Source organism: Amyelois transitella, chromosome 6 (assembly GCF_032362555.1).
Source record: "Amyelois transitella isolate CPQ chromosome 6, ilAmyTran1.1, whole genome shotgun sequence".
NCBI classification, from domain to species: Eukaryota; Metazoa; Arthropoda; class Insecta; order Lepidoptera; family Pyralidae; genus Amyelois; species Amyelois transitella.
Genome location: NC_083509.1, coordinates 6,859,706 through 6,883,482, shown reverse-complemented (window position 1 = coordinate 6,883,482; position 23,777 = coordinate 6,859,706). Strand labels below are relative to the sequence as shown.

Genomic DNA, 23,777 nt, shown 5'->3' with positions numbered 1-23,777 from the left:
CGGACAGGATGAAATGTTAAGGGCTCCGTTTATGCCAATTTGACGACAACAGAACCCTTAACACTACATGGAGTCGAATTGAGACCTCCTTTATTAAAGTCGGTTGAAAATCGATTCCACATCCGATTAGTAAATTACCGCAATCGATTCGTATTGCGTCATTATCGCACGATAATACTGTCACTGTCATAAAGTGCTACCAATCAAAGTTTCATTTTTTATGTTCCCGCGTCGAGTCGAATTGAGTAGTAGTGTGTTGTGTTGTGATTATTTCTTTTATTTATTATTATTTTTAAAACTTTTTGAAAGCATGAAATCTAAATCAAGTATAACTAGATTCCACAATTGTTATATTCTTAGAAGTGGTAAAATAATTAAAGAGGATTTGTGGATAAGAGATGGTATAATTGAAAATCCTGAACAAATATTTTATGTGGAACAACTTGAAGCAGACATAACAGTAAATTGCGACAACTTGCTTATTGCACCCGGGTTCATTGACATCCAAATCAATGGTAAGTTTAGTATCAGTTCTCCGAACTCTTTAAAGTTCCCAATACATTTTCTAACGTACAAACATGGTTTTCCAGGTGGTTGTGGTGTTGATTTTTCATATGATTCCGATAATGTCCAAAATGGAATAGACAAAGTGGCTAAAAAGTTACTGGAACATGGCGTAACGTCATTTTGCCCTACCTTGGTAACTTCACATCCAAAAAAGTATCATCAAATTTTGCCACAAATTAAAAAATCACAGGGAGGCAAGCATGGTGCCTCAGTACTTGGAGTGCATCTGGAAGGCCCATTTATAAGTTTGGCAAAAAAAGGTGCACATTTGGATGAATACATTAAAACCCCTGAGAAGGTAATTTTCATAAATAATTTTTTTTAACATACTCTACAAAAGTGAAGAGAATTTCAGGCATCAACTTCCCAAATATTCATCTATAATGTTTTTACTAGTTGGGTTTTTCGTTTTTTAGCTATAATATACCAAGTATTCTATATGAATAAAAAGTATATCTATACATATATAATACTATGAGTTTCTTGTTATTATTTTCTTAACCCTACTTAAATGTATTATTATATAAAAATTAATATGACATATTAAATAATTGAATTGTTACAGGCAATGTAAGTATAGCAGGCAAAAATAATCATCCTGCAATCCCATTCCAGCTTTAATTTATAGTTAATTAACTTTTTATATTGTTTCAACATTTGTTTATCACTGACCCACTTGCAAGCCCTTATTGAGGTTATTGAACTTGTTATCAATACAGCCATTATTGTAGACATATGTATGAACAAATGGGTCATGTTTGTGTCCACTTATGTTTTATCAGACTTGTTTGTTCGTAATTACAGATTTTTAAATTTATTTTTTTCAAGTGTTCTAAAGTAGCTCTTCTAAATCTCAAATTCTATCATTGAGCCAGCAAGTCTAGAAGGCTACCTTCCAGTTTTGGGACTGTTGGCTGGCCACACCCTTAAGCAATAAGGATGGTTTTAAGTATGAAAAATTATGAAACTGTGTCGCAGATCTCAACGCCCACCTCCAGAAAACATTTATATAATGTGTTTCCTTAATCTTAATCTTAGCACCTAATCCATTTATTACAACAAAAGAGAAGGAAAAAAAAAAAAAAGATTTGATGTTTAATATATGTATTGGGTGCAAATGTGTTTTGTTAGTGTGTTGTGTGGAAAACGTGTTTGTGTTGGTGTAGGTATAGAGAGGAAGTATGTAAGGCTGTATTGCGATTTGAAACGTCTAGAGGATATTCAATCATGAGAATATTTAACGTAAAAGAAATTTTTGTTATTCGCCGACTTTTATAAGACTTTCCGTATCATCGTAAGATAGTTGCATGAGCCATTCAGTGCATGTAACCCTGCATTTGTAAGATGTAAGCGGATATATATTAAGTAGTTTATTTATTCTATTATACAAAGTAGAGCTAATGTAGTAAAAATGTTGAGCAGCTAAGGTAGTACGTCGTATTTCGATTCGGCAGACTTTGTCTGATCTACGCTTATTATGACAGATTGTGGGGTCATAGGCTAGTTGTGAATGTTTATATAGAACAGTCTGTAGAACGTAAAGCTGTCGAACTGTAAGTACTCTGCATAATGAATACAATTCATTTGTAGGGAAGCGAACTGGATTATTCGTAATTACTTTCAGAAGAGCTCTCTGAGCTCTCTCCAGCCTGAACATGTGGGTTTTCGCAGAACTGCCCCAGGCTATAATTCCATACGACAGAATAGACTGAGCAAGGGCATAATAGACAATTTTCATTGTATGGAAATCAGAGATTGACCTGAGTCTTTTAAAGACAAACATGAGCTTTCTGATTCGAGAAGTGACAGAATCAATGTGCAGTTTCCAGTTAATGTCACTATCTATAATTACACCTAGATATTTAATAGAGGAGACACGCTCAATTGGAGTACAATTACAATCTGACAAAAAATTGGGATGCTCAGAGCATGTATGTAGGATTATTGAGAAGGATAGCGCTGATTGAGAGGGAACATGGGGTGCAAAGGGAATAAACTTGGTTTTGGATAGATTGAGTGCTAGATAATTAGACTTTAACCAGGAGGAAATAACTTGTAGGGCGGTTTCGGCATGCTCTTTTACATCGTTCCATTCACGGCCATTAACGAGTAACGCAGTGTCATCAGCATAGGTTATAATTTTACAGTTAGGCAAGGACATTTCGCAGAGATCGTTCACATATATGAGAAATAAGGTAGGTCCTAGCACACTACCTTGGGGAACCCCATAATTTACAGACTCTTCCCTGCTTGTGGTTCCGTTTATAATGACATACTGGGATCGGTTATTGAGATAACTTCGAAACAAGTTCAGTACAACCCCTCTTATACCCATACACTCAAGTTTATTAATTATATCTTTTATTAATCTTGCCAAACACTTGAGAATGAATTCAGCAATATTGAGTGCGCAGGAAAACAATAGTTGCCACATGCAATAATGCAACAGCAATGCAAATGTTATCAAGATTTCAAAAATAGACAGTATCAATAAATATTAATACAATAATTTCACAATCTTTTGTTTATGAAAAATGACAGCCCCTAAAGTCCATAGCCACATCATGTTTCTTCATTTACTTGCAGGGTATAGAAACTATGTGTCAAGTTTACGGATCATTAGACAATGTTGTTATTGTGACCCTCGCCCCAGAATTACCTGGTGCAATCGAAGCTATAAAGGACTTAACTAAACATGGAATAAAGGTGGCCCTTGGTCACTCCACTGCTGGACTAGCACAAGGTGAAGAGGCGATCAGACATGGTGCTAATATGATCACACATTTGTTTAATGCTATGCTCCCGGTAAGTATTAACTAGGAATGTATTCTATCTCTATTGTAAATGCATGTGGTTCCCGGCACTTTATGTAGAACAGGATCACTCCATTTTTTCCCATGGACATTGTAAAAGGCAATTTAGGGATAGGCTTATAAACTTAGGGTTCCTCTTGTAAGCAATGGGCTAGCAACCTGTCATTATTTTAATCTCAATACCATCATAAAGTCATACAGCTGAATGTGGCCTTTGGTTCTGTCTACCCTACAAGGGATATAAACGTGACTGTATGTATGTATCACATTCATTGTTTTTTTTATTATTAATAGTGGTAATACATATATTCTATTGATTGATGTATAATATTTATTTTGAAGAAACCTCATCTAGGAGACATACATATACTCCAATATTATAAGGACCCTAGTAATTTTCCAAAAGGGAACTAGCGCAAAGCCAAGATGAAGGAAGGTATAGAAATATGTTATTTTTTTTTCAGTTTCACCACCGTGATCCAGGATTAGTGGGCTTGTTGGCGTCTAACACAGAGAAGCAAGTTTATTACGGGCTTATATCAGACGGCACTCACACACATCCAGCGGCACTTCGAATAGCATGTAGAGCCAACCCTGAAGGTATTAATAAATTTGTTGTTATTTAACAGGCTTCTTTGCATGTTATGTAGACGTGACCATATGTATGTATGTAAATCTGAATATCGGGCAGATACTGTGCACAATCATTTCATCCATCAATTTTATTATTATAACAGGAATAATAATGTTAATAAAATTAGGCACAGAAGAAGTTAAGGAAGTATTATGAGTAAAATTTTTATTTCTAGGATAATAAACTTTGTTTTAAATAGTTTATCCCATTTCCATAAAATTTCAGGATTGGTCCTGGTGAGCGATGCAGTAGCAGCATTGGACCTACCGGATGGCAATTACCGTATAGGTCCTCAGGCTGTAACGGTGAAAGACGGACGGGCGTTTATCACCGGAACTGATGTGCTATGCGGAAGTACGGCGGCGCTAGACCAATGTGTGCAGACCTTCAAGAAATGTATAGGTACAAATCCTTATCAAATGTGTTATAACGGTTTTGAACTATGTGAAAACCATTAAACCATCGGATCAGGCCTCAGGCTATGATGGCGAGTATCACCGGAACTGACATATGTACTATGTGAAATAGTGCAGCTCCGATTCATTCATTTTTAAACCTACCAGATCGCTTCCATTTTGTTAACGAAGATAGGAACATAGTTTCTGATAGCCCTTCCCGCCCAGCTTGTAAAAGTCAAAAGACATTCGGCAAGAAATTTTGCATACTTTTAGGCGATGCGCTAGCAACCTTCCTGTTGACTCTCGTCTCCCCATGGAGTTAAGTGGCCAAACTTTAATAACGAAAATAGGTCTTTGAGAACGAAAATGTAAGTGCACTTGCACCATGGAAGTATTGCGGCAAAATCGTGTGTTGACATAATGGAACATCCCACTAGTCCCAAACGGGAAATAACCTACCAAATAACGATCCTATGCCAAAGAAAAATGATTTACCCTAAGCCAATGAAAACCAAATTTTATACTTGCAGAATGCTCAACAGAGTACGCATTAGAGGCGGCGTCTCTTCACCCCGCTCGAGCCCTTGGCATAGACAATAAGAAAGGAAAAATAGACTTCGGTTATGACGCAGACTTCATTATCATGGAGCCCAATACTTTGAAAGTACTGTCCACCTGGATAGCCGGTGAACAAGTTTATAGTGTAAAGATTAGTAAATAATTTTTTTACTATGAGATCATATGTACGGCAAATTAATAAATTTATCAATACATTCGGTGTAAAATACATACTATGTAAATCTATCATCGAAATCCATTGGTGGATCTTTGTAAAGTATTCAGGGCCGCTCCAGACCGCTACCGCTACTTTCAGAGCGAAATAATTTGTAACATATCTATGTAGGTGAAAAAGTAAGGCGTTCTCTACTTTTTTAAATTTAAGAGCTAACTCTTGGAGTTAAGTGGAGCTTCTTCCATTTATCTCATTTCTTTTTCAATTTTTTACTTGCCAGTCTACTAATAATCAATAAGTTCTACAAATACCGTAGAAACCAATAAATAAGCAAGTGGTTGTAGAGGAATTTAACATGATTGTACAAATTCTGCCATAAAGTAAATGTTGTAAAGCGATTCTGTCTTGGCAGCTATTCCTAGCCTAAATCGAACAAAATATAAATGACTCAAGCTACTAGTGAACAATATACAAGGTGGGTACATGCAGGCTTTCACAAGTCGCTCGCAAACCATCCCAGTCTTAGAGTGCCCTTTCACAGTATCATATAAAAGCTAATTTTTTAAAGTATTGATTTTATATCTTGAAAATTAACGGTCTATCCTTCTAGTCCTATTGAGTAGTTCTATGGCGAAACAAGTGAGACACTTTTATCCCAGTAGTCCCATGGAACTATTGACACAAACCAAATAGTCTCTTGTGGATGGGACTAGTTACTCCCAAAAGTCCCATTACCATTATGGGACAAGTGGGATACATGGAATATTATAATCTCAAAAGTCCTATTAGTTTTAATTTTCCCTTTATATGGAGGTTAACTACCAATTAGAAGTGAATGTGTAGTGGGCCACATAGAAAAAAGTACTTACACAACTTTTGTATCTCAGGGACCTTAAAATTGTGGCCCACCGTACTTATATTTTTTGTACTGAAAGGTAATTCATACTCATAGCACCAAGATGCGCTAAGAAATGTGAAAAATCATTCTATTTATGCATTATTTTATTATGTATATGAGCTTATTTAATAAATTTAATTGTTGTTTAACAAATCGTTTCAATAAATAAAACACGTATTTAGTGGCATGGAAAATCTTTATTGAAGTAAATATATTTATAAAGTCAGTACAATTTAAGTTCAATAGTTTCCAAAAATATTAAAGTGCAGGTTGCTGATCACCTGGCAATGTTAAATATGATTATTTCTTAATTAAAATACAAGCTAATATTGAGAAACTGTAATATGTGAATAATAACATGTATATACCTAAATAAACTCATGACAAAAATATATTTTAGGCAGGCTCTAAAATACACTGCTCTGTGCTGTTGTTATCCTGGCCACAGTACACGATAATAAACTTATAATTATTAAGAAATACCCGCTAAGGTCACGTGAAAACTTGCACTGGCCGTCACACAGAGAGACAACTTGGCAAATTCTCAAGTTACTTCAGCAGTGCATGATATTGGTCAAAGTAAGATGTGCAACCAGTTAAAAAGAAAAAGTAATACTTCTGCCCACAAATAAATTACTGGTATTCGATGACCAATTGTGTATTAATCACTCAATTTCCTTACCATCGTGGACAGGCATAACCAGTTGGGCATCTTATTTTAAAATAAAATTAAACATCAAATTACAAACCACGCAATGTATATTCATGTATACAATAATATTACTAAGTATGTATGTATATAATGTAAATACATTTTCATGAAAAACAAAATAATATCATGGAATATTCAAAGAGCCAAAATATTTGAGATTAACTCTACCTTGATACCATTAACTTCTAAGATCTAGGCACAATGCAGCAGAGACTCCTGTATGGATTACATAACAATTTTCGTTGACTGTGGGGCGAGTATATACACAATCGTTCAGACAACACCATCACACAAGGTCGGCGGCACATTATCGTTTCTGCCTTTGCATTAATGACGGTGGTATACTCGATTCAAAGATATGTGTGGAAATAAAAGAGTAACTACAAGTAGCAAAGCGGGGTGAAGACAGCGCCCAAGTGCCGCCGGCCGTGTGCTGCATTGCCAGCCCCTGCAGCTTGCGGTCGTGGCACGCTGCCAGCTGCCGTGAAGGCAAAACACTACATCTAATAAAACTTCAACGTTTACTATGTTTCAAATCTTTACGGAGGGTATTGTCTGTTAGATATAATTTCGTGTCGCAAAGTCCACAGTCATACTAAACACATCCGTGTGGACTATTCCTAAGTTTAAAATACTTTTCAACAGAATTAAATTATTGAGCAATATATTCCTAAGAGAATATAAGAAGTAGAGATTTGCTCGGCTGCACCAACTCTACGAAAAATGTTAATCCTAGTATCAAATACCAATGCACACTCCACAAATGTCATTTTTGTATCGCGATAATAATTAAATTATAATAATAAAAAATAAATGAATCTTTGGATCAAAATTAAAATTTGCATTTGGAACATGCACCATTCACACGAAACATTACAATAATTTTCACATTTCAACATAAAGATGACAAGAAACTTAATAAGGTGTAATCTAGTAGAAACTTATATCTAATTTGAAAACAAACAAGAAATAGCCATTTGACCACAGTTGAGAAGGGCACGGGAGTTGCAGACAATTTATATGAAAACCAAATTGATTTGGTATGATATGTTTTGTTTTTTTACTGAATAATTTGTGAGATGAGGAATATCTAAATGGCCGCTATGTGAAAAAATTATGCTTATAGTTATAGAATCAATTAAAAATAAGATCACTACAATACGTAAATACCAAGAATTGTATATTAAAACGTTTGTACTTTTACTGACTAAAGGAAAAACATTGGCAACTGCTAATAATCCTACAATTGTAAAAAAAAATAACTTGTATAATGTAGACAAAAACGGTCGTCTCAAATTCGTTCACTCTAAGATGTGGAATGCAATTAGAATTCTTTAACAATATTTAAAAGGTATAATAATATATTAAATTTTTATATCAGCTCAACAATGTATATAATCTATAATAATTTAAAAGCCTAGATCCAAACTGTGATATTTATTGCACAAGCACACATGTGGCTTAAAATTCCAATGGGAATAGAGCTCACAACCTTATATTATTTATGTTGTTTTAAGAAGAGTGGAGACCAAATTTTAGGTGGATAAAAGAAAATCAATTATTTGAGCATGCTGTATTATTGGAATTATCTTCAAAAATATTAAAGAAAAATTATTCCCACCAAATTACCATAAAATATGAAGTGTTTAAGAATTTAATACATAATGCCACAACACTCCACCGGAACCAACTAGCTGTGCTTGGTGCCACAACATAGGCAATACGCCCACCTCCAATAGGGAGGGTAACATTAGAGCTCACCTTGTGCGCTGCGAACCCTACGACTATCACGTTACCTGGCGCCGGCGTGACGCCTCCTCGACTCATTCATACCCGCTGCCACACCCAACCCGCACAATCACCATTGGCCACCGAGGAAGCACCAATATTCAACGCCATATAAAGTGATACTACACAACTACTGAAGTAATTTATTGCTGGATACATAAGGGAATATAGATTCAAGAGAAATATATTTACCAAAATTGCTTTTATGTGTATATAGGTAACTTTAAGATTCCCGAGAAAAGGCTACTGTAATGTACTCTAATGATACAATTATTATCGAGTAATGTCAATGGACAATAAATACCATTTGACCTGCCACTATCCCATGACAAAGTGCTTACTTGCTAGGGCAAGAATATACAGCCAAGCAGCCGCGGCGAATAACCGCCGCGCCTGCGCCAACCACTAATAAACATCTCTAAACAACACCACCATATAGGCAAACTTGTGATACTGTTATGTTGTGTATACCAAATTTAAAATACTAGACCTACAAAAAATCTACGCTGACTCCTACATAAGATATATGGCAAGAACAAAGGAAACATTGTCAAATATATATCACGAAACATCAAAGAGTTAATTATATAAACTATAATAATACTTTTAAAATATAAGACAGAATATCAATGTCATTGCAAATGGTTGGAAAATTTAAATACAATTTAATATAATGACATTTCAACTTTTAAATTTATATTAATATTGGAATTCACACATAAAATAGTATAATTTGTAAAATTATCCAAAACTTATCACACCACTTTTTTAAATATTTTTATGCAACCCTAAAGCATTTTTATTAATAGCGTCAAACGCTCCCTTTGGGGCAATAATAAGTTCTATTTCGGTTAATTTTACTTCACTAACACACAATAATTTTAATCAATGACAACAAATTAAAAATGAACATTATCGTATTAAACCCTGAATATTAATAATAATAAAACAAAAAAAATTGGCAACAATTAGTGACTAATTTACAAATATCATACAATAAAATAATTACTATGTGCATGCACAAATATCGTAAGAAAATAATTTGGCAGTAAAAATTCGTAACTCTAAAGGCCTAAACACACTGGCCAAAAATACTATTCAAATATAGGCCCGGAACATATAATTAAACAAAAAAGTAAAATGACAAAATGAGAGTATTAATCACACCTACTCATCCGCGAGGGGTATGTAGACTCGTTATTTTAAACCTAGTTAAAATAAAGAAAATAAAATTCCCTAATGCTATCGGGACAAAAATCCTGAAACAAATAACTTAAAAACAATATGAAAAATAAACCCAAAAGTTACTCACTAATCAATAGAGGATTCAGACTCAAAATGTCTATGTTCAAGTTATCACTGGCTCTTATACGACCGCCATCGCCACTGCGGCTTCTTGTGTGTCTTTCATATATTGAGTCCAAGTCTTAAATTGTTGGTTCATTGTCTCTATTATTGCTCATATCACATCAAATGTTGCAAAGATATCGAATATTGTAAACTGTTTCAACAACAAATAAATACCTATTTACTAATTAAGTACACATATTTATTTAAGCTAACGTTTGCGATTATTGACGATAAATAATGATAATAATATGGCTCGATTATGTTAACGAAACATTTTCAGATTACAAAGATGATCATTAATAAGAAAAAAAAATGAAAAGCAGTGAAAGAGTCCATGCGATCTAGATTATACGAGCTTTGATCCAATAAACTTTTAATATTTGATTGGACTAGACATTTACTCACTTCGCAATATTTGAGTAACCATATAAAGTCTTCAATTATTTTTCAATTTCACTACATTTCAACTTACCTTTTATATCAATGATCACCTTCACAGTTTCCAAGGTATATATCTCGTACACATAAGAGATTATCAGTTACAATTTCATGCAGTAATACAATTTAGAGAGCTTAATATATTTATGAAAAATTAATAAGATATCAATAAAATATCACACTAATTTTAGGTGGTCTGGGTTAAGTACTATAATATATCATGTATCTTTTTGCAAAACAAAATAATGGTCATCTATAAATATATTTATATAAATAATTTTAGTATTTAATGTCCTGTTTAAAAGTAAAATAATACATATTTAAAAAGAAAATAAATAATGTGTACCGCATGAATTTCATTTATGCATTTGTAATTTGAGTAGATAATTTGCCGAAAAAAGCCTAATTTATATTTGGAAGACTATAAAATTCTTGGATAAATGGTGAATTTTGAAATAGATAAATATTGTATGACCATTACTTGTGTATATAATGTAATAGACGTATTTTACCATATTATTATCGATGTGTCTACTTGCCGAAAGTCCCAAGTCATTAAATGATACAATGGGCCATACTTTTTGGATGAAAATCTAATGATCGTATCGCAAAATGTGAACCGCAGATCATTTAATTTTTCGTACAATAGATTATAATCTAAAAATTATAAATTTAATTTTGAATATTAAAAGTGGATAGTTATAAAAATATATATAAATATAGGTAACTTTTAGGCGACAAAATACGATAGTCCACCTCTCATAGATACAAATAAAATTACATTTTGACACCAGATTCATGTATACAGTAAATTGAAAATGTGTTAAACAGTCTTAAAGCGTCGGACAATGAATCTTATCATAAAATTCAATAAAATATATTATTACCAAACTATTTCCAGCTTTTGTGACAAATAGTTTCATGAACCAATTATCCTACAATCCATCATTAGAATGTAATAGAAATGTTATTTGCGGTTCTATAATATCAACGTTTCATGAGTGATGCGTGATGTATATAAAACAACCGGATTATTTGCCAATAATAAAGGCGCCATAAAAGAAATACCCGTATCATTGTTCTGTATACATGAAAATGCTGCATACCATAAATGTTTATAATATACTTCATTAACTATCCCAGTTATATTGTACAAAATTATTGCAAAGTTTTAATTAACTCCTGCTTTCCAATAATAGAGCACTGTGGTTCACCATTAAGATAAATTTATAATGAACCAAACATCTACATGTATATCGTAATAGCCTACTCACGAAAAATTTTATATGTAATAGGCTCTCAAAACAAGAGTACATGAAAAACATTTTGTATAGACACAAGAATTCTGTAAATGGTAAATATATTTTAACGGACAATATATAATATTGTATACGAGATTAACCTAAACTAGATGGCACGTTTTATTAGTGTCGCCTCCTTTGGTCTTAATTTTGTTACAAAACTCAAATTGTGCGTTCTATTAGTACTCTATCAAGCAACTGAGTGTTGTAATAATGGTCTATAGTTTTGAAATGAGATACTTATTTTGGTTAAGTCCTAGCAACAAACGATATAGATTCGAGGCGACACACCCACGCAGTCCCCTAATTGACATGTTTAAAACTTCACTCGAACTAGGAACCATACCAGCTGCTAAATTTTGAAAACGAAATATAACAGCCCAGTCAATATGTATGTAAATACAGGTTTCAGGTCATCTTGTTGGATAAGAGTTTAAGGTCCTGAATAGTTTAATAAAAAAATGTAGGTCTACCATTCTACTGAGATTTAAGAACATTAAAAATTAAGAAGCTAAATTAATGCTCATGTCAATCATTAAAATAATTTACCAACTGTCTTCTAGAGACTAAAGAAAGTGAGATGTAAATGACCTTTAATAAGAAATTTATATAAAATCGAATGTTTGCACCAACAATACCACCGAATAATTTAGCCATCAAACCAAAGATTAATTACTTTCTAAGTACAAAAAAATATTTCTCGTTGAATGGCACACTTACATAAAATAAGGTTTAACAGTTAGCTTTACTATGATCAAATGGTGTGCATGCACAAATTTCTATTTTAAGATTATGAATACTGTAAACACCATTCATTAAGGACCAAAAACTATTCATCCAAAACCAAATAATTTAAAAATTTTCCATTTAATGATAGTCTGGACATACATACATATTACTACAAATACAAGAAGATGAATATTAATTAACACTAAACTTTGGATTTCTCATAACTAATAACTAAATGCAACCATATAAAATGAAAAAAAAAGATGAAAAAAACCAAAAATACAAAATAATTCAGTACTTTGGAAACAATGACTTCAAGATCTATCCATAAGCAGTGACACTTTGTTGCTTCTAAAATGCAACAAAACTGGAAAACAATGAAGCAGATGATCTGTGCCGAGGTTCACTGCACATGGTTAGAGTGTTAAAACTCAAGACTTACATTGAATTTAAAATAAAATAAAGAAAAAAAGTCAAATACTGGTTTAGCAAAAAAATTTTAAGCTTTGTAAAATCAGCAATTAAATATAAAATATAGGGAATAAATGTGAGATCTTGTAGTATGCAGACTTACAGCCATCGAGTTGCTCCTCAGACAATGTAAAGGGTGTTGAGGACTAGAACATGATGATTATTCTTAGCCAGAGTGACAATGTAACCTTCAGATGTTATCTTCAAACCGCAACAACGGGAAACCTGCACAATACAATATACTTATTGGTGCCACTGAAATAATCTTATGTAAATGTGTGGGTGGCAAAGTGATCAGATTTTATTTTGTATGAGTACCACGCCACATTTATATAATTTGATTTACTAAATTAACAATTAAAATCTAAAAACACCTATGTCATCTCTCTTTTTTGCGTGTTCTCAGTTGCACCCTCCTGTCTTGTTCAATGCTAAAGGGCCTGGTGTCCACTAGCCTAAACGTATTTGTCATCAAAATGTTCTTAATTGAAGAATATGTACAATCAAAAGCTGCCTGCATGGAATTTTCATGTACTAGTTTTGTCCTTTAGTCGCCTCTAACACATAGAGATTAAATGTTATTCTACTCTACTGGAAACCGTATGGCCATGGTAAAATTTACATTATGAAATATAAATAATGATTGCATGTAAGATATTTCAATCACCTTAAGAAAAAATAAATACCTTGACATAGGGGCACTCAAATTCAGTGACCAACACTCCGTCACGGGAGAACACAGCTACATGAAACTTGTTCCCGTGGGAATCCCCAATGAGTACGTCCCCGGCGTCGGACACGTCTATTCCATTGGGGAAGTTAGTGACGTTCTCGCAGCCTATACGACGAAGGAATCGGCCCTCGTCGTCGAACACAACCACGCAGTGCCCCTTGAAATCGCACACATAGAATTCTTTTCCTGTAATAAAAAGACGTTCTTAATCATTTTTCTGATTCTTAAGACATAATTATTTTGTACCTATAACATTTTTCTATTTATTTAACCCTTCTAGGCGATATTCAAAGCCTGTTTTTACCTGCGTTAAAACTCATTTTAATATTTAAAATCCTCATGCACTTACAGTCAATCCAGATTATGAGCTCACCTTCCTCAGAGAGAATTAAAACTGTGGGCGTAGTATAGCCCAAGGTCCACTTACTGAAGATTTTTAACAAAAAGTTCACAAGATTTCGCCGCTTACCACTGATAGCAATGTCCGACGGCTCCCTCATGCACTCGCTGCAGTCAAACCAGCTCATGAGGTCACCTTCCTCAGACAAAATGAAAACTGTTGGCGTGACACTGTCCACCGCGACGATAAGTCCTTCAGCAGTCACGGCCAACCCAGCGACTATATCGATAAATCGCACCTGGAACAAATATTTTTCTGTAATATATATATTTATAACCTATAATATTGACCAGACATATAAAAACAAAATTGTTGTAAAGAAGAAGCAAAAACATAAAATATTGCTAAGTCTTAAAGGTGTCTCAAAGTTGGTTTAAGGTAAAATGGAGTTGTTTGAATGCACTAATCTCAGGAACTACAGGTTCGAATTGAAAAATTCTTTTTGCGTTGAATAGACCATTTATCGAATTATCGAAGAAGGCTTTAGGCTATATTACTTCACGCTGCTTTAGGCAATTTTTAGAAGCGAAGGAATAATGGAAAATGTGAAAATAAAACGGGGAAAATTATACATCCTTGAGGGCTTCAATGATGCCCAAAATAACTATTCCACGCGGTCGAAGTCGCGGGCACAGCTAGTAAATTATATAAAACTACTTCTTTTCGATTCGAGGGGATGTAAAACTGTAATATAACTTAGTTTCTGTTTGTTTCTTCCTATGTTAAAAGACTGACAAAAGCGAGGATTAAACTTACGGCGATTTTCTTCAAAAAGTGTCCGTTTTTGGTGAATATTTGCATGCGCGACCTCTCATTTCCGCGGTCGCATACAACAAACTTTCCGGTGGCACGGACCACCGCTACTTTACGTGGGTACCACAACTGGCCCTCCTCCTTGCCAGCCACGCCAAAATGAAACTTGTAGTTACCAGATTTGTCGAATACCTAAAAGAAAAATAATATTTTTTTTTAAATAATATATTCCTCCAAACAATTTGTTAGAATAGAAAAACAAAAATAAATATAAACGAAAAGCTCACAGTAATACGGTGATTGTTAGTATCAGCAACTATTATATCCTCATCATTTCCTAGACAGAATCCGTGCGGCGAATTGAATTGGCCCTTGCCACCGCCGAGTTGGCCGAACTTGAACCTTATGTGCATGGGCGTAGCTTTGGTGGCGCGAACTAGAGGCGCCGGCGGTGCCACTAGGGCAGCTTCTTCTGCTGCCGTTAACAAAGGCCTGCCTGGTGAAACACCACGTGGGCCAACGCCGCTTATGCCTCCTACTCCGCCAAATCCATTGACTTCTGCAAAATTAGATCATCCTTCAATTACAGGCACAAAACAAATATTTTAAAATTTATCTTTGTTAATACAAAGAAAAAAATAATTGAATTCTTTTACAGAACTGTGCACTTACCGGTATTTAATCCTAGTTTAGCAAGTGCTTGCAAGTTGTTGTATGCTTGAGGAGAGTTAAGATCTCCAGCCAGCAATTCAGCAAGGGTGAATGAAGGAGCCGGAGAGGCATGTTGAGTTGGCGGTACATCCTTCTCAGCAATGCTAGCAAGTTGCTGAAGGTTATATTCTACCATGGAAGGCAGAGCAGGCACACCGCCTACGCCCGTCACGCCCCCTACTCCTGAAGCGCTGTTCACATTGACCACCCCCTGAATCACACTAGGATTGGTAACAGGTCCGACTCCCGGCACTGCACCAACTACTGGAACGCCGATCGCAGGTACTCCACCAGGCACTCCTACAATAGCTCCGACGCCAGTCACGCCCGTAACGCGGCGGACATTCCCCAAGGGTGGGAAGTCATCAAAGACGGGAGCATTTGTCACAGAGACGGCTGGGGAGTGAGCATTAGATGCGACAGAAACTATAGCGGAAGATTCACTAGCGCGCTTCCGTTCTTCAGCTTTGGTAGCTTCAGTACGAAAAACACCAAATGTTTCCTCAGTAATGGCATCAAATTTATCCATCTTGGTGGTAAACTCAAGGGAATAATCAACGTCGAACTCTGGTGCTCCTTCCAACAAGCGAGCAAATTGTGAAGCAACAGTTTTTTTCAGCATCACTATTTCAGTACCATCACCGCGACGAAGTAGTCTAGCTGCGAACTTGCAAGCGCAATCGATGCGTTGAACAGTTTTATCGACACGATCAAACAAATCCATTACTTTCAGCTCCCTTTCCTTATGCAAACGTTCCAGTTCTTCAAGTGCCTTTTCCCGTCGTCTTTCTAAAGCAGATTTATAAGCTTGGAATGCTTCATTGATGACAGCTTCAGCATCATCACGTTGGCGTTGCAAATCTCCTAGAGCGTCATCAAGTTTCGCAGAGGCACTGCCGGCAGCGACGGCACGAGCATTCGCTTCCACAATAAAGTTGCGTAGCTCAGCACGTAAGTTGGGTTCAGCATCAACAATCCTCTCGCAACGGTGTTCCCCAACTTTATGTTCAACAGTTAGACATTCAGAACAAGCACCGACTTCACACTCACAACAATAAAATTTCAAGCTTTCTCCAACATGTCGATTGCAAAAAATTGGCTTGTGTACAGCAGCTTTTTCTTTAGAGGACCTTAGGGCATCAAATGGTACCACACGATGATTCTCAAAACATCTCATGAACTCATGTGCAGAGTTGCAGTTGGAACATAGGAAATGGGAACAATCTGTGCACCTGGCAACAGCAGGTTCCTTACTCTTGCAACAAGTACATACAACTGATTGATCCATAGAGGACACATCCAGGATATTGGTGATGAGATAATCAGTTGGAAGTGATACAGCTCCACCACCAGGTATCTAAAATAATTAATATTGATGATAATTCAATTATTCTTTTTATACTGTAATGGAAAAATTAAATGAAAATAATATATTTTTGTGTAAATACCTTTGTTTCCTGTTTGCATAGAGGGCACTCCACGGCCAGATCATATTTTAAAGAATCTCCAGCTTCATTAACCATCAACTTGTCAATGCAAGCTTCACAGAAAACATGAAGGCATGACAATACGCGAGGACTGCATAACTTATTGCTGTAATAATAAGATGAAAATGTAATAAAATATCATATTCCTCTCAACATACATTAATATCAACTGGTACTTACTCGCAAATATTACAATTTTGCTCCTGTTTCCCACTATCGGTTGACTCGAGTGAACCCTCATCTCCCAGACTAACTAAACCATCCCCATAGAGCTCTCCATTCATTTCTTCCATTTTAACTTATAATTATTTGGTGTATAATGTATAATCCTTGACCTTACTCAACAAATATCTGAAAATAATAATTTAATTGTCACACACACTTGAAACACCTATCTACTTTATGAAATGTTCTGAAATTTTGACGTTTTTATATTATTTATTTGGTGTATAATGTATAATCCTTGACCTTACTCAACAAATATCTAAAAATAATAATTTAATTGTCACACACACTTGAAACACCTATCTACTTTATGAAATGTTTACAAATTTTGATGTTTTTATATTAGAAAGACAACAAATAACTAATCTTTGGTTAACTGTTAAAAAGTGAATTACATCTAATAAAGAGGCTTTGTAAAGAACAATAATAACAACAAATTAGTTCACAGGAAATGAAAGCCTAAATAATTAAATCGTTAATAACACCTTGCTGGGGCATTGATCAATTGAAATTAATCCCCCATAGGAGAACCATCGTGCTATGAAGCAGCAGGATAATTCTATGATTGGGTACCCACTCAAAGCTAGTCTATACCGCTAATCCCATTGAATTGTCCCATGGGACTAGTGATACTTAAACAAAGTACAAACTTTATGTTTAATTTATGATCTTTCTCTTTGTTCCCAGTTACACTCTCCTTAAGAAAATAATTGTAATTTTAAGAATATTCTTTCAGGGCTTTAAGGACTTCTCTATAAAAACACCAAGTTCAACATCAAATAATAATAAATATGCAAATTACTATGTATAATAATTTATTGGAGCATTGTGGTTGACTGGTTAACATGCTTGGCTATTGCATAAGTAATGCACTTTGAGGCAAGAGGTTCATATCGTAAATTAAATTATATATACATATACATTAATTTGAGAACATACCAAAGCTCTTACAGAAAACATCATGTGGTAACCTGCACATTCAGGCAACTTAATGTATAAACATGATCATTGGATCATGTTTATACATTCATTTGCCTGAATGTTGGTTAGGTCCCCTTGCAAAAGTTGCAGAGATCAGATGGGAGTGGCATTGTGTTAAAACCTGACTCACCCAATCCTGGATAATGGTCAAAAAGTGCACACTGAGCTCTCCTCGAGAGAAATGAAGATGTAACCGGGACAAACACCAGAAGAATGGAGAAGTATAATAAATATGCCAAATTTCTGGGCAAGCCCAATTTAAACTTAGAATAAAAAATTGATGACCAAAATTATTGATTTGACGTGAGTTCTCAGCAAAATTTCTAAAGAATGTATGAAGTGTTAAGAGCATGTAGCCGGCAAATCACAAGCTATTGTAGGTAGGTACCAAGTAGGTGAATAATAAAGGGACAAAATTCCTAGGGTACACCCAAATTGTTAAAAAGATTGAAGCATATTGAATAGAGGTTAAAAGCATTATTCTTCTTTTCTATTCTTCATAAAAAGTACCTACTATGAAAAGGATTGTAACATAAAATAGATATATGTAGCAAATACAGATTAGTTATGTACCTACTTAAGCGCAATGCACCATGCAGACAATGGCGAAGGTCGATTGTCCGTTAACAATTTTTTTGCGATTTGTGTTCAAATGCGAGAGTCAAAACAATTTTTTTGTAGATTATAAGAATTACCTTAAACTTACTTACCTTTAACAATTATAATTTGCAGAAAAAGCAGTTAATCAGACGCGCAGAATGGTCTACCACGCCGTAACTATGACAATATCCATCACTTTGTAAATAAATAAAAAATGAGCATCAAACCTCAACAGATACTTTTTAAAATAAAAATGGTTTCTTCGATGAATTTTATTAATATTTTGTCACGTTCTCATTTTAAAAAGACGAATACATCACGGTGTATTGATTTTCTGCGTTCGTTCAAGTTCGTTGGGGTTGCGAGCGAGTTTAAACAGTATGACCAGATGAAAAAATGTTACAGTGTAAGTTGCCAAGTAATATCTCACCCATAACCTTAATCATTACATCATGTCTTTTGTCAATGGTTATTTTAACCCGAAGTATGTGGCTATGGATGGATGTTTATTTCTGTTCTCTCATGAACTCTGAAATAGTTATTATAATTAAAAAAGGTGTAGTTAAAAGCCTCTTGATCGTCCGGTGGTTATAGGCTTCACGGACTAAAAGAACTAAAAATATATAATTACAATGTCATATAATACATGTATAGTATTAAATGAATTTTCCTATGGCATTTCAATAACGTAAGTATTAATAGCTATTGCTCACAGCTATGCTTGCCTGATCTGAAAATTGCATGAAATTGCACCATACCTAAGCAATAAGTGGGTTGGTACTTAACCTGCCTACATACATCAATTTTGGAGTTGGTGCTCGATAAATACAAATATGTAATACCAAAACAATAGACGTAGGTACTTATTAAACTTATGTGCCAATTACTGATACACTTTACAGTATTTTTTTTATGGGAACCGGCTCTTAAAAATTATGTAGGTATGTGTAGTTGGTTTAATTTTCAATTATTTTTAGCTTTACATTGTTTTATTGAAGTCAGTTTCATCCTGTTTAAAATCAACACTCTACAAATTCATACAAACACGAATAAATCAAAATCCAAAAAGTTTGGTTGGCACAACCAGTCTTGCCGAACAACAAAAACCGCGCTCGGTGACAAGGACAAGAAATTTCAAAAAATATAATACATATTTATCTTGTTAATTTTCTTGAATATGAAACAAAATATGAAAGAAAGAGTGAAAAATCTTTATTTGGCGCAGGAGGTGACATAACATTGACATGACGATAAACGACCTTAATATAAACACGGCCATATTAATGGTTATATCTATAGGTATAATCATTAGAATGGCCGTGCAGTTTGTTTGTTTGAACGCGCCGACGAAGTCGCGGGCACAGCTAGTAGCTGTAATATAGGTATATCTATAAGTGTACCTTTTACAAAGGACGGCATTTTTTGTTTTTTTTGGCAAAGCTACTTACCGGCAACAAAATTGGCAGCACTGGGTATCATTTGTTTGTCATTTCCATAGCCATGGCAGTCATTGTCATTGTCAATCTAAGGTAGGTTGGTACCTAAGACCTAACCTATCTAATCTATTTACAAAAATAATCTGCAATCAAAAGAACAATAAATCCTCTACATATTCATTCCACTTTGTGAATAAATCGGCCTAGGCTAAGCACTGAACAAATATTGGCAGGCATTAAATAAGATATACATAACAAAATGACATTTATACCTAACTGGGAGGAATTTGAAAAGTCTGCTGAAATGTTATACCTTCGAGATCCAATGAATACTAGATACAGCGTTAAATATTCACATTCAAAGGGGGTCTTTCTTGTAAAAATTACAGATAACAAAAAGGTAACTTTGTTTAGAATACAATTATTATAAATACACGGTGCTTTGCTTTCGTGGCAATTTTTGACTCGTGAGTTGTGCAAAGAAGTTGAAACCATCAATGTTTCCCATTTCGACTAGTTTGATACTACGACCCTTTCAATCTTCTACAACTTTGTTTTGATTGATTTTGGTTACTAAGAAACCTTTTAGTAACCAAAATAAATCAAAACATACAAAAGTTGATTCCCTGAACTAATGGGCTGGACTTTATATTGATGCCAGGAACCACTCAGTACTGGTTAGTACAAAGTGGTAAAAAAATAATAAGACCACTTCATCTCTTTCCCGTGGATGTCATTAAAGGCGACTAAGCAATATAATTATAAACTTGGGATTCTCCTTTTAGGCAATGGGGTAGTAACCTGTTACTATTAGAATTTCAGTCCTAAACTATCATTAAGTTTAACAACTGAATGTGGCCTACCAGTCTCTGAAGACTGCTGGCTCTGCCTACCCCACTAGGGATGTAGATGTGATTATATGAATGAATGAACAAATAGGTTATTGGTCATCTTACAATTTATTAATGTGGAAATTTCCATATATGTGAGCCATGTGGTTCCCGGCACCAATAAAAAAAAATAGGACTACTTCATCTCGTTCCCATGGATGTTGTAAAAGGCGACTAAGGGATAGGCTTATAAACTTGGGATTCTTCTTTTAGGTGAAGGCTAGCAACCTGTCACTATTTGAATCTCAATGTGGCCTATCAGTCTTTTCAAGACTGTTGGCTGTTTCTGTCTGCAAGGGATATAGATGTGATTATATGTATATACATCATGTCTTTATCCTATATGGAGTTCTAATAGCCTGCCATAGCTTCACCTATATTACATACACAGTTCATAACAACCACAGATAATGTACCTTCTTACCTATTTTGGTTTGTTATGTCCCATGATTTGACTGTGAAAGAAGTTTCATGATCAGATCAGTATTTCTGGTGATTAGCTCTTCATAACAAAGCCAATACAATTGGCACCTATAAAATGTGTACCTACTTGTTGACTTTTCAATTTTCAGTGTCTTCAATATAAAACTGAAGTGCAGCAAGATGTACGAAAAATAGACAAATTTGTTTCAAATCTAATGAGGCATATGGCATCCAATGATAACTAGTTAATTTTTTTAATAAATAAATATAACGAAACATGATTTATTTCAATCCATTCTACACTACTCAAATATTAATTCATTTAATCGATGATCTACCTAAAGGATGGAGGTCAGCTAAAAATAGGGATGAGTGGAAGGCGATGGGGGAGACCTGTGTCAATGGACAACCTGACCAACAACTGGTTGCTGTTGCATGAAGAACACACACTTCATTCCAAATCAGCTTATTCTGTGTAATTCACTAATTATGTACAAAGTGCTGCGTGGTTCCCGGAACCAATAAAAAAAAAAGAGTAGGACCACTCTTTCTCGTTCCCATGGATGTCGTAAAAGGCGACAAAGGGATAGGCTTATAAATTTGGGATTCTTCTTTTAGGCGATGGGCTAGCAACCTGTCACTATTTAAATCTCAATTCTATCATCGAGCCAAAAAGCTGAATGTGGCCTGTCAGTCTTTTCAAGACTGTTGGCTCTGTCTACCCCGCAAGGTATATAGACGTGGCTATATGTATGTATGGACAAAGTCAGAAAATAAAGGCTATTTTTATTATTATATTATAAAAGTTCTAAGTCTCTCTGCTAATGGTAAATGCTGATGGTATTCAATGATCTTGTTCTGATCTCCTTTTTAAAGCCAATCATCCTTGGCATCCATGCTTGGCGATAGAAATGATATTCAGATCACAGATACCAATATATAATGTCCAAGATCTCAGATCTCGCATAAATCTGAAATCTTGCGCAAAATCTTCGATCAACTATAAACAACTAGATAAACAGTTCCGAGCAAAATAAAACAAAATATCGTCCTCACCTTAATACGTAATTATTATTACGCATATTATTTCGACTATTTGACAAAGTACTATGTCCAAAAACACGTGTATTGAAAATTGAACCTTAAATGTTTTATAATAAGGCACGCAATCCTTAAAAAACGTAGTTTGGTGTGACATGGTATTAACTCAATGTTTCATTTAGAACAAAGAGGCTAGTGGAGTGGCTTTGTTATTTTAAAATGTTTACCTTCACACACTAACATTTTGATACGAAATGCGTTGCAATAAAAGTTGTCTATTGGATGTTAGAAGGAGTTTGTTTGGGTGTATGAGTGTTTGAATGTCTGTGATTATGTGTCGATTTGGATGTAAGTAGTTTATTTTTTACTTTAGAGGTAGTTCTTTTGTTTTTTGTGGACTTCTGTGGCCTAATGATCATCTTGCCTGACTGCCAAGTCGATTAAAAAATCGGGATCGAACCCGAGACATCCGACTCTTCACCTCGGTCTCTCGCTATAATAGAAATCCATTCATTCCTTATTATGGCGTTCTGCGGAAAACTGAAATACACGTAAATTGTATGTTATTCTGTAAGGTTTTACTTGCGACTTCGTTGGCATGTGATTAGAATTTACTAGATAGTCGTGTAATTGATGTAGTATCACCCCCTTACCAAATTTTACTTAATCGTTTTAACAGGTACCATTTTCAGATAACATTACATATTTCCATTCACCTCATTAAATAATTAAGCAACCGAACTAGTATCAAAATAAAAAATAAAACAAAGCGACTCCACAACTTTATGTTCCTAGGCGAGCATCATGAAGCGCGGCGACGAAACTATATTTGTTTCGTTTACTCTTTCATATTTGTTGACCGCAAGAAAGAGATAGGCGCGGATAGTGCTAAATGCCGAGTACCGTTAAGTTTTAAATCTACACTTATATTATTAAGAGAAAAACTTTGTTTGTTTGTTTGTTTGATTGTAATAAATAGGCTCAAAAACTACTGGACCGATTTTAAAAATTCTTTCACCATTCGAAAGCTACATTATCCACGAGTAACATAGACTATATTTTATTTTGGAAAAAAATAGGGTTCCGTAATGTATTTGGCTTTCTCGGACACAAACTGAAAAAAACAACCAAAAAGTTACTTATTTTGCGTACGCTGCTTAAACTACAAAAGATAGAACCATAAAATGTTTTAATTAATTGTAGATCTTATAAATATCTACAAAAAAGTCCGCGACACACTATACCTATCTATGTCGAGTGAGGCA

The 23,777-nt window shown here is 34.7% G+C and overlaps 3 protein-coding genes across 3 annotated transcripts; 2 read left to right on the top strand and 1 right to left on the bottom strand.

The window, feature by feature from the left end:
* The first annotated feature begins 211 nt into the window (after window positions 1–211).
* LOC106131232 (N-acetylglucosamine-6-phosphate deacetylase) lies at window positions 212–9,788 on the top strand. The gene is made up of 6 exons (XM_013330249.2): window positions 212–515; window positions 591–865; window positions 3,154–3,372; window positions 3,845–3,980; window positions 4,240–4,416; window positions 4,943–9,788. The coding sequence occupies exons 1-6, from the start codon at window positions 221–223 to the stop codon at window positions 5,131–5,133; spliced, it is 1,293 nt and encodes a 430-aa protein (XP_013185703.2). The 5' UTR covers window positions 212–220; the 3' UTR covers window positions 5,134–9,788.
* An 85-nt stretch (window positions 9,789–9,873) lies between these two features.
* LOC106131231 (brain tumor protein) lies at window positions 9,874–19,173 on the bottom strand. The gene is made up of 9 exons (XM_013330248.2): window positions 18,833–19,173; window positions 17,097–17,267; window positions 16,878–17,022; window positions 15,391–16,786; window positions 15,006–15,277; window positions 14,722–14,910; window positions 14,035–14,203; window positions 13,519–13,751; window positions 9,874–13,057 (listed from the first exon to the last, which is right to left on the bottom strand). The coding sequence occupies exons 2-9, from the start codon at window positions 17,207–17,209 to the stop codon at window positions 12,953–12,955; spliced, it is 2,622 nt and encodes an 873-aa protein (XP_013185702.2). The 5' UTR covers window positions 17,210–17,267; window positions 18,833–19,173; the 3' UTR covers window positions 9,874–12,952.
* Window positions 19,174–20,231: 1,058 nt separating this feature from the next.
* On the top strand, window positions 20,232–21,747 carry LOC106131230 (signal recognition particle 9 kDa protein). Its single transcript, XM_013330247.2, has 2 exons — window positions 20,232–20,558; window positions 21,621–21,747. Exons 1-2 carry the CDS (start codon window positions 20,418–20,420, stop codon window positions 21,714–21,716), a joined length of 237 nt encoding a protein of 78 aa, XP_013185701.1. The 5' UTR covers window positions 20,232–20,417; the 3' UTR covers window positions 21,717–21,747.
* Window positions 21,748–23,777: the final 2,030 nt, after the last annotated feature.

What these genes read in the sequence shown, in the direction of transcription:
- LOC106131232 (XM_013330249.2), top strand. Translation starts at nt 221, where the DNA reads ATGTTCCCGCGTCGAGTCGAATTGAGTAGTAGTGTGTTGTGTTGTGAT. An exon ending in ACATTAAAACCCCTGAGAAG is followed by an intron (nt 866 to 3,153) that starts GTAATTTTCATA and finishes ATTTACTTGCAG; the next exon opens with GGTATAGAAACTATGTGTCA. An exon ending in GACCTTCAAGAAATGTATAG is followed by an intron (nt 4,417 to 4,942) that starts GTACAAATCCTT and finishes TTATACTTGCAG; the next exon opens with AATGCTCAACAGAGTACGCA.
- LOC106131230 (XM_013330247.2), top strand. Translation starts at nt 20,418, where the DNA reads ATGACATTTATACCTAACTGGGAGGAATTTGAAAAGTCTGCTGAAATG. An exon ending in AAATTACAGATAACAAAAAG is followed by an intron (nt 20,559 to 21,620) that starts GTAACTTTGTTT and finishes TTCAATTTTCAG; the next exon opens with TGTCTTCAATATAAAACTGA.
- LOC106131231 (XM_013330248.2), bottom strand. Translation starts at nt 17,209, where the DNA reads ATGGAAGAAATGAATGGAGAGCTCTATGGGGATGGTTTAGTTAGTCTG. An exon ending in CTAACAATCACCGTATTACT is followed by an intron (nt 14,911 to 15,005) that starts GTGAGCTTTTCG and finishes TTTTTCTTTTAG; the next exon opens with GTATTCGACAAATCTGGTAA. An exon ending in ACTTTTTGAAGAAAATCGCC is followed by an intron (nt 14,204 to 14,721) that starts GTAAGTTTAATC and finishes TATTTGTTCCAG; the next exon opens with GTGCGATTTATCGATATAGT.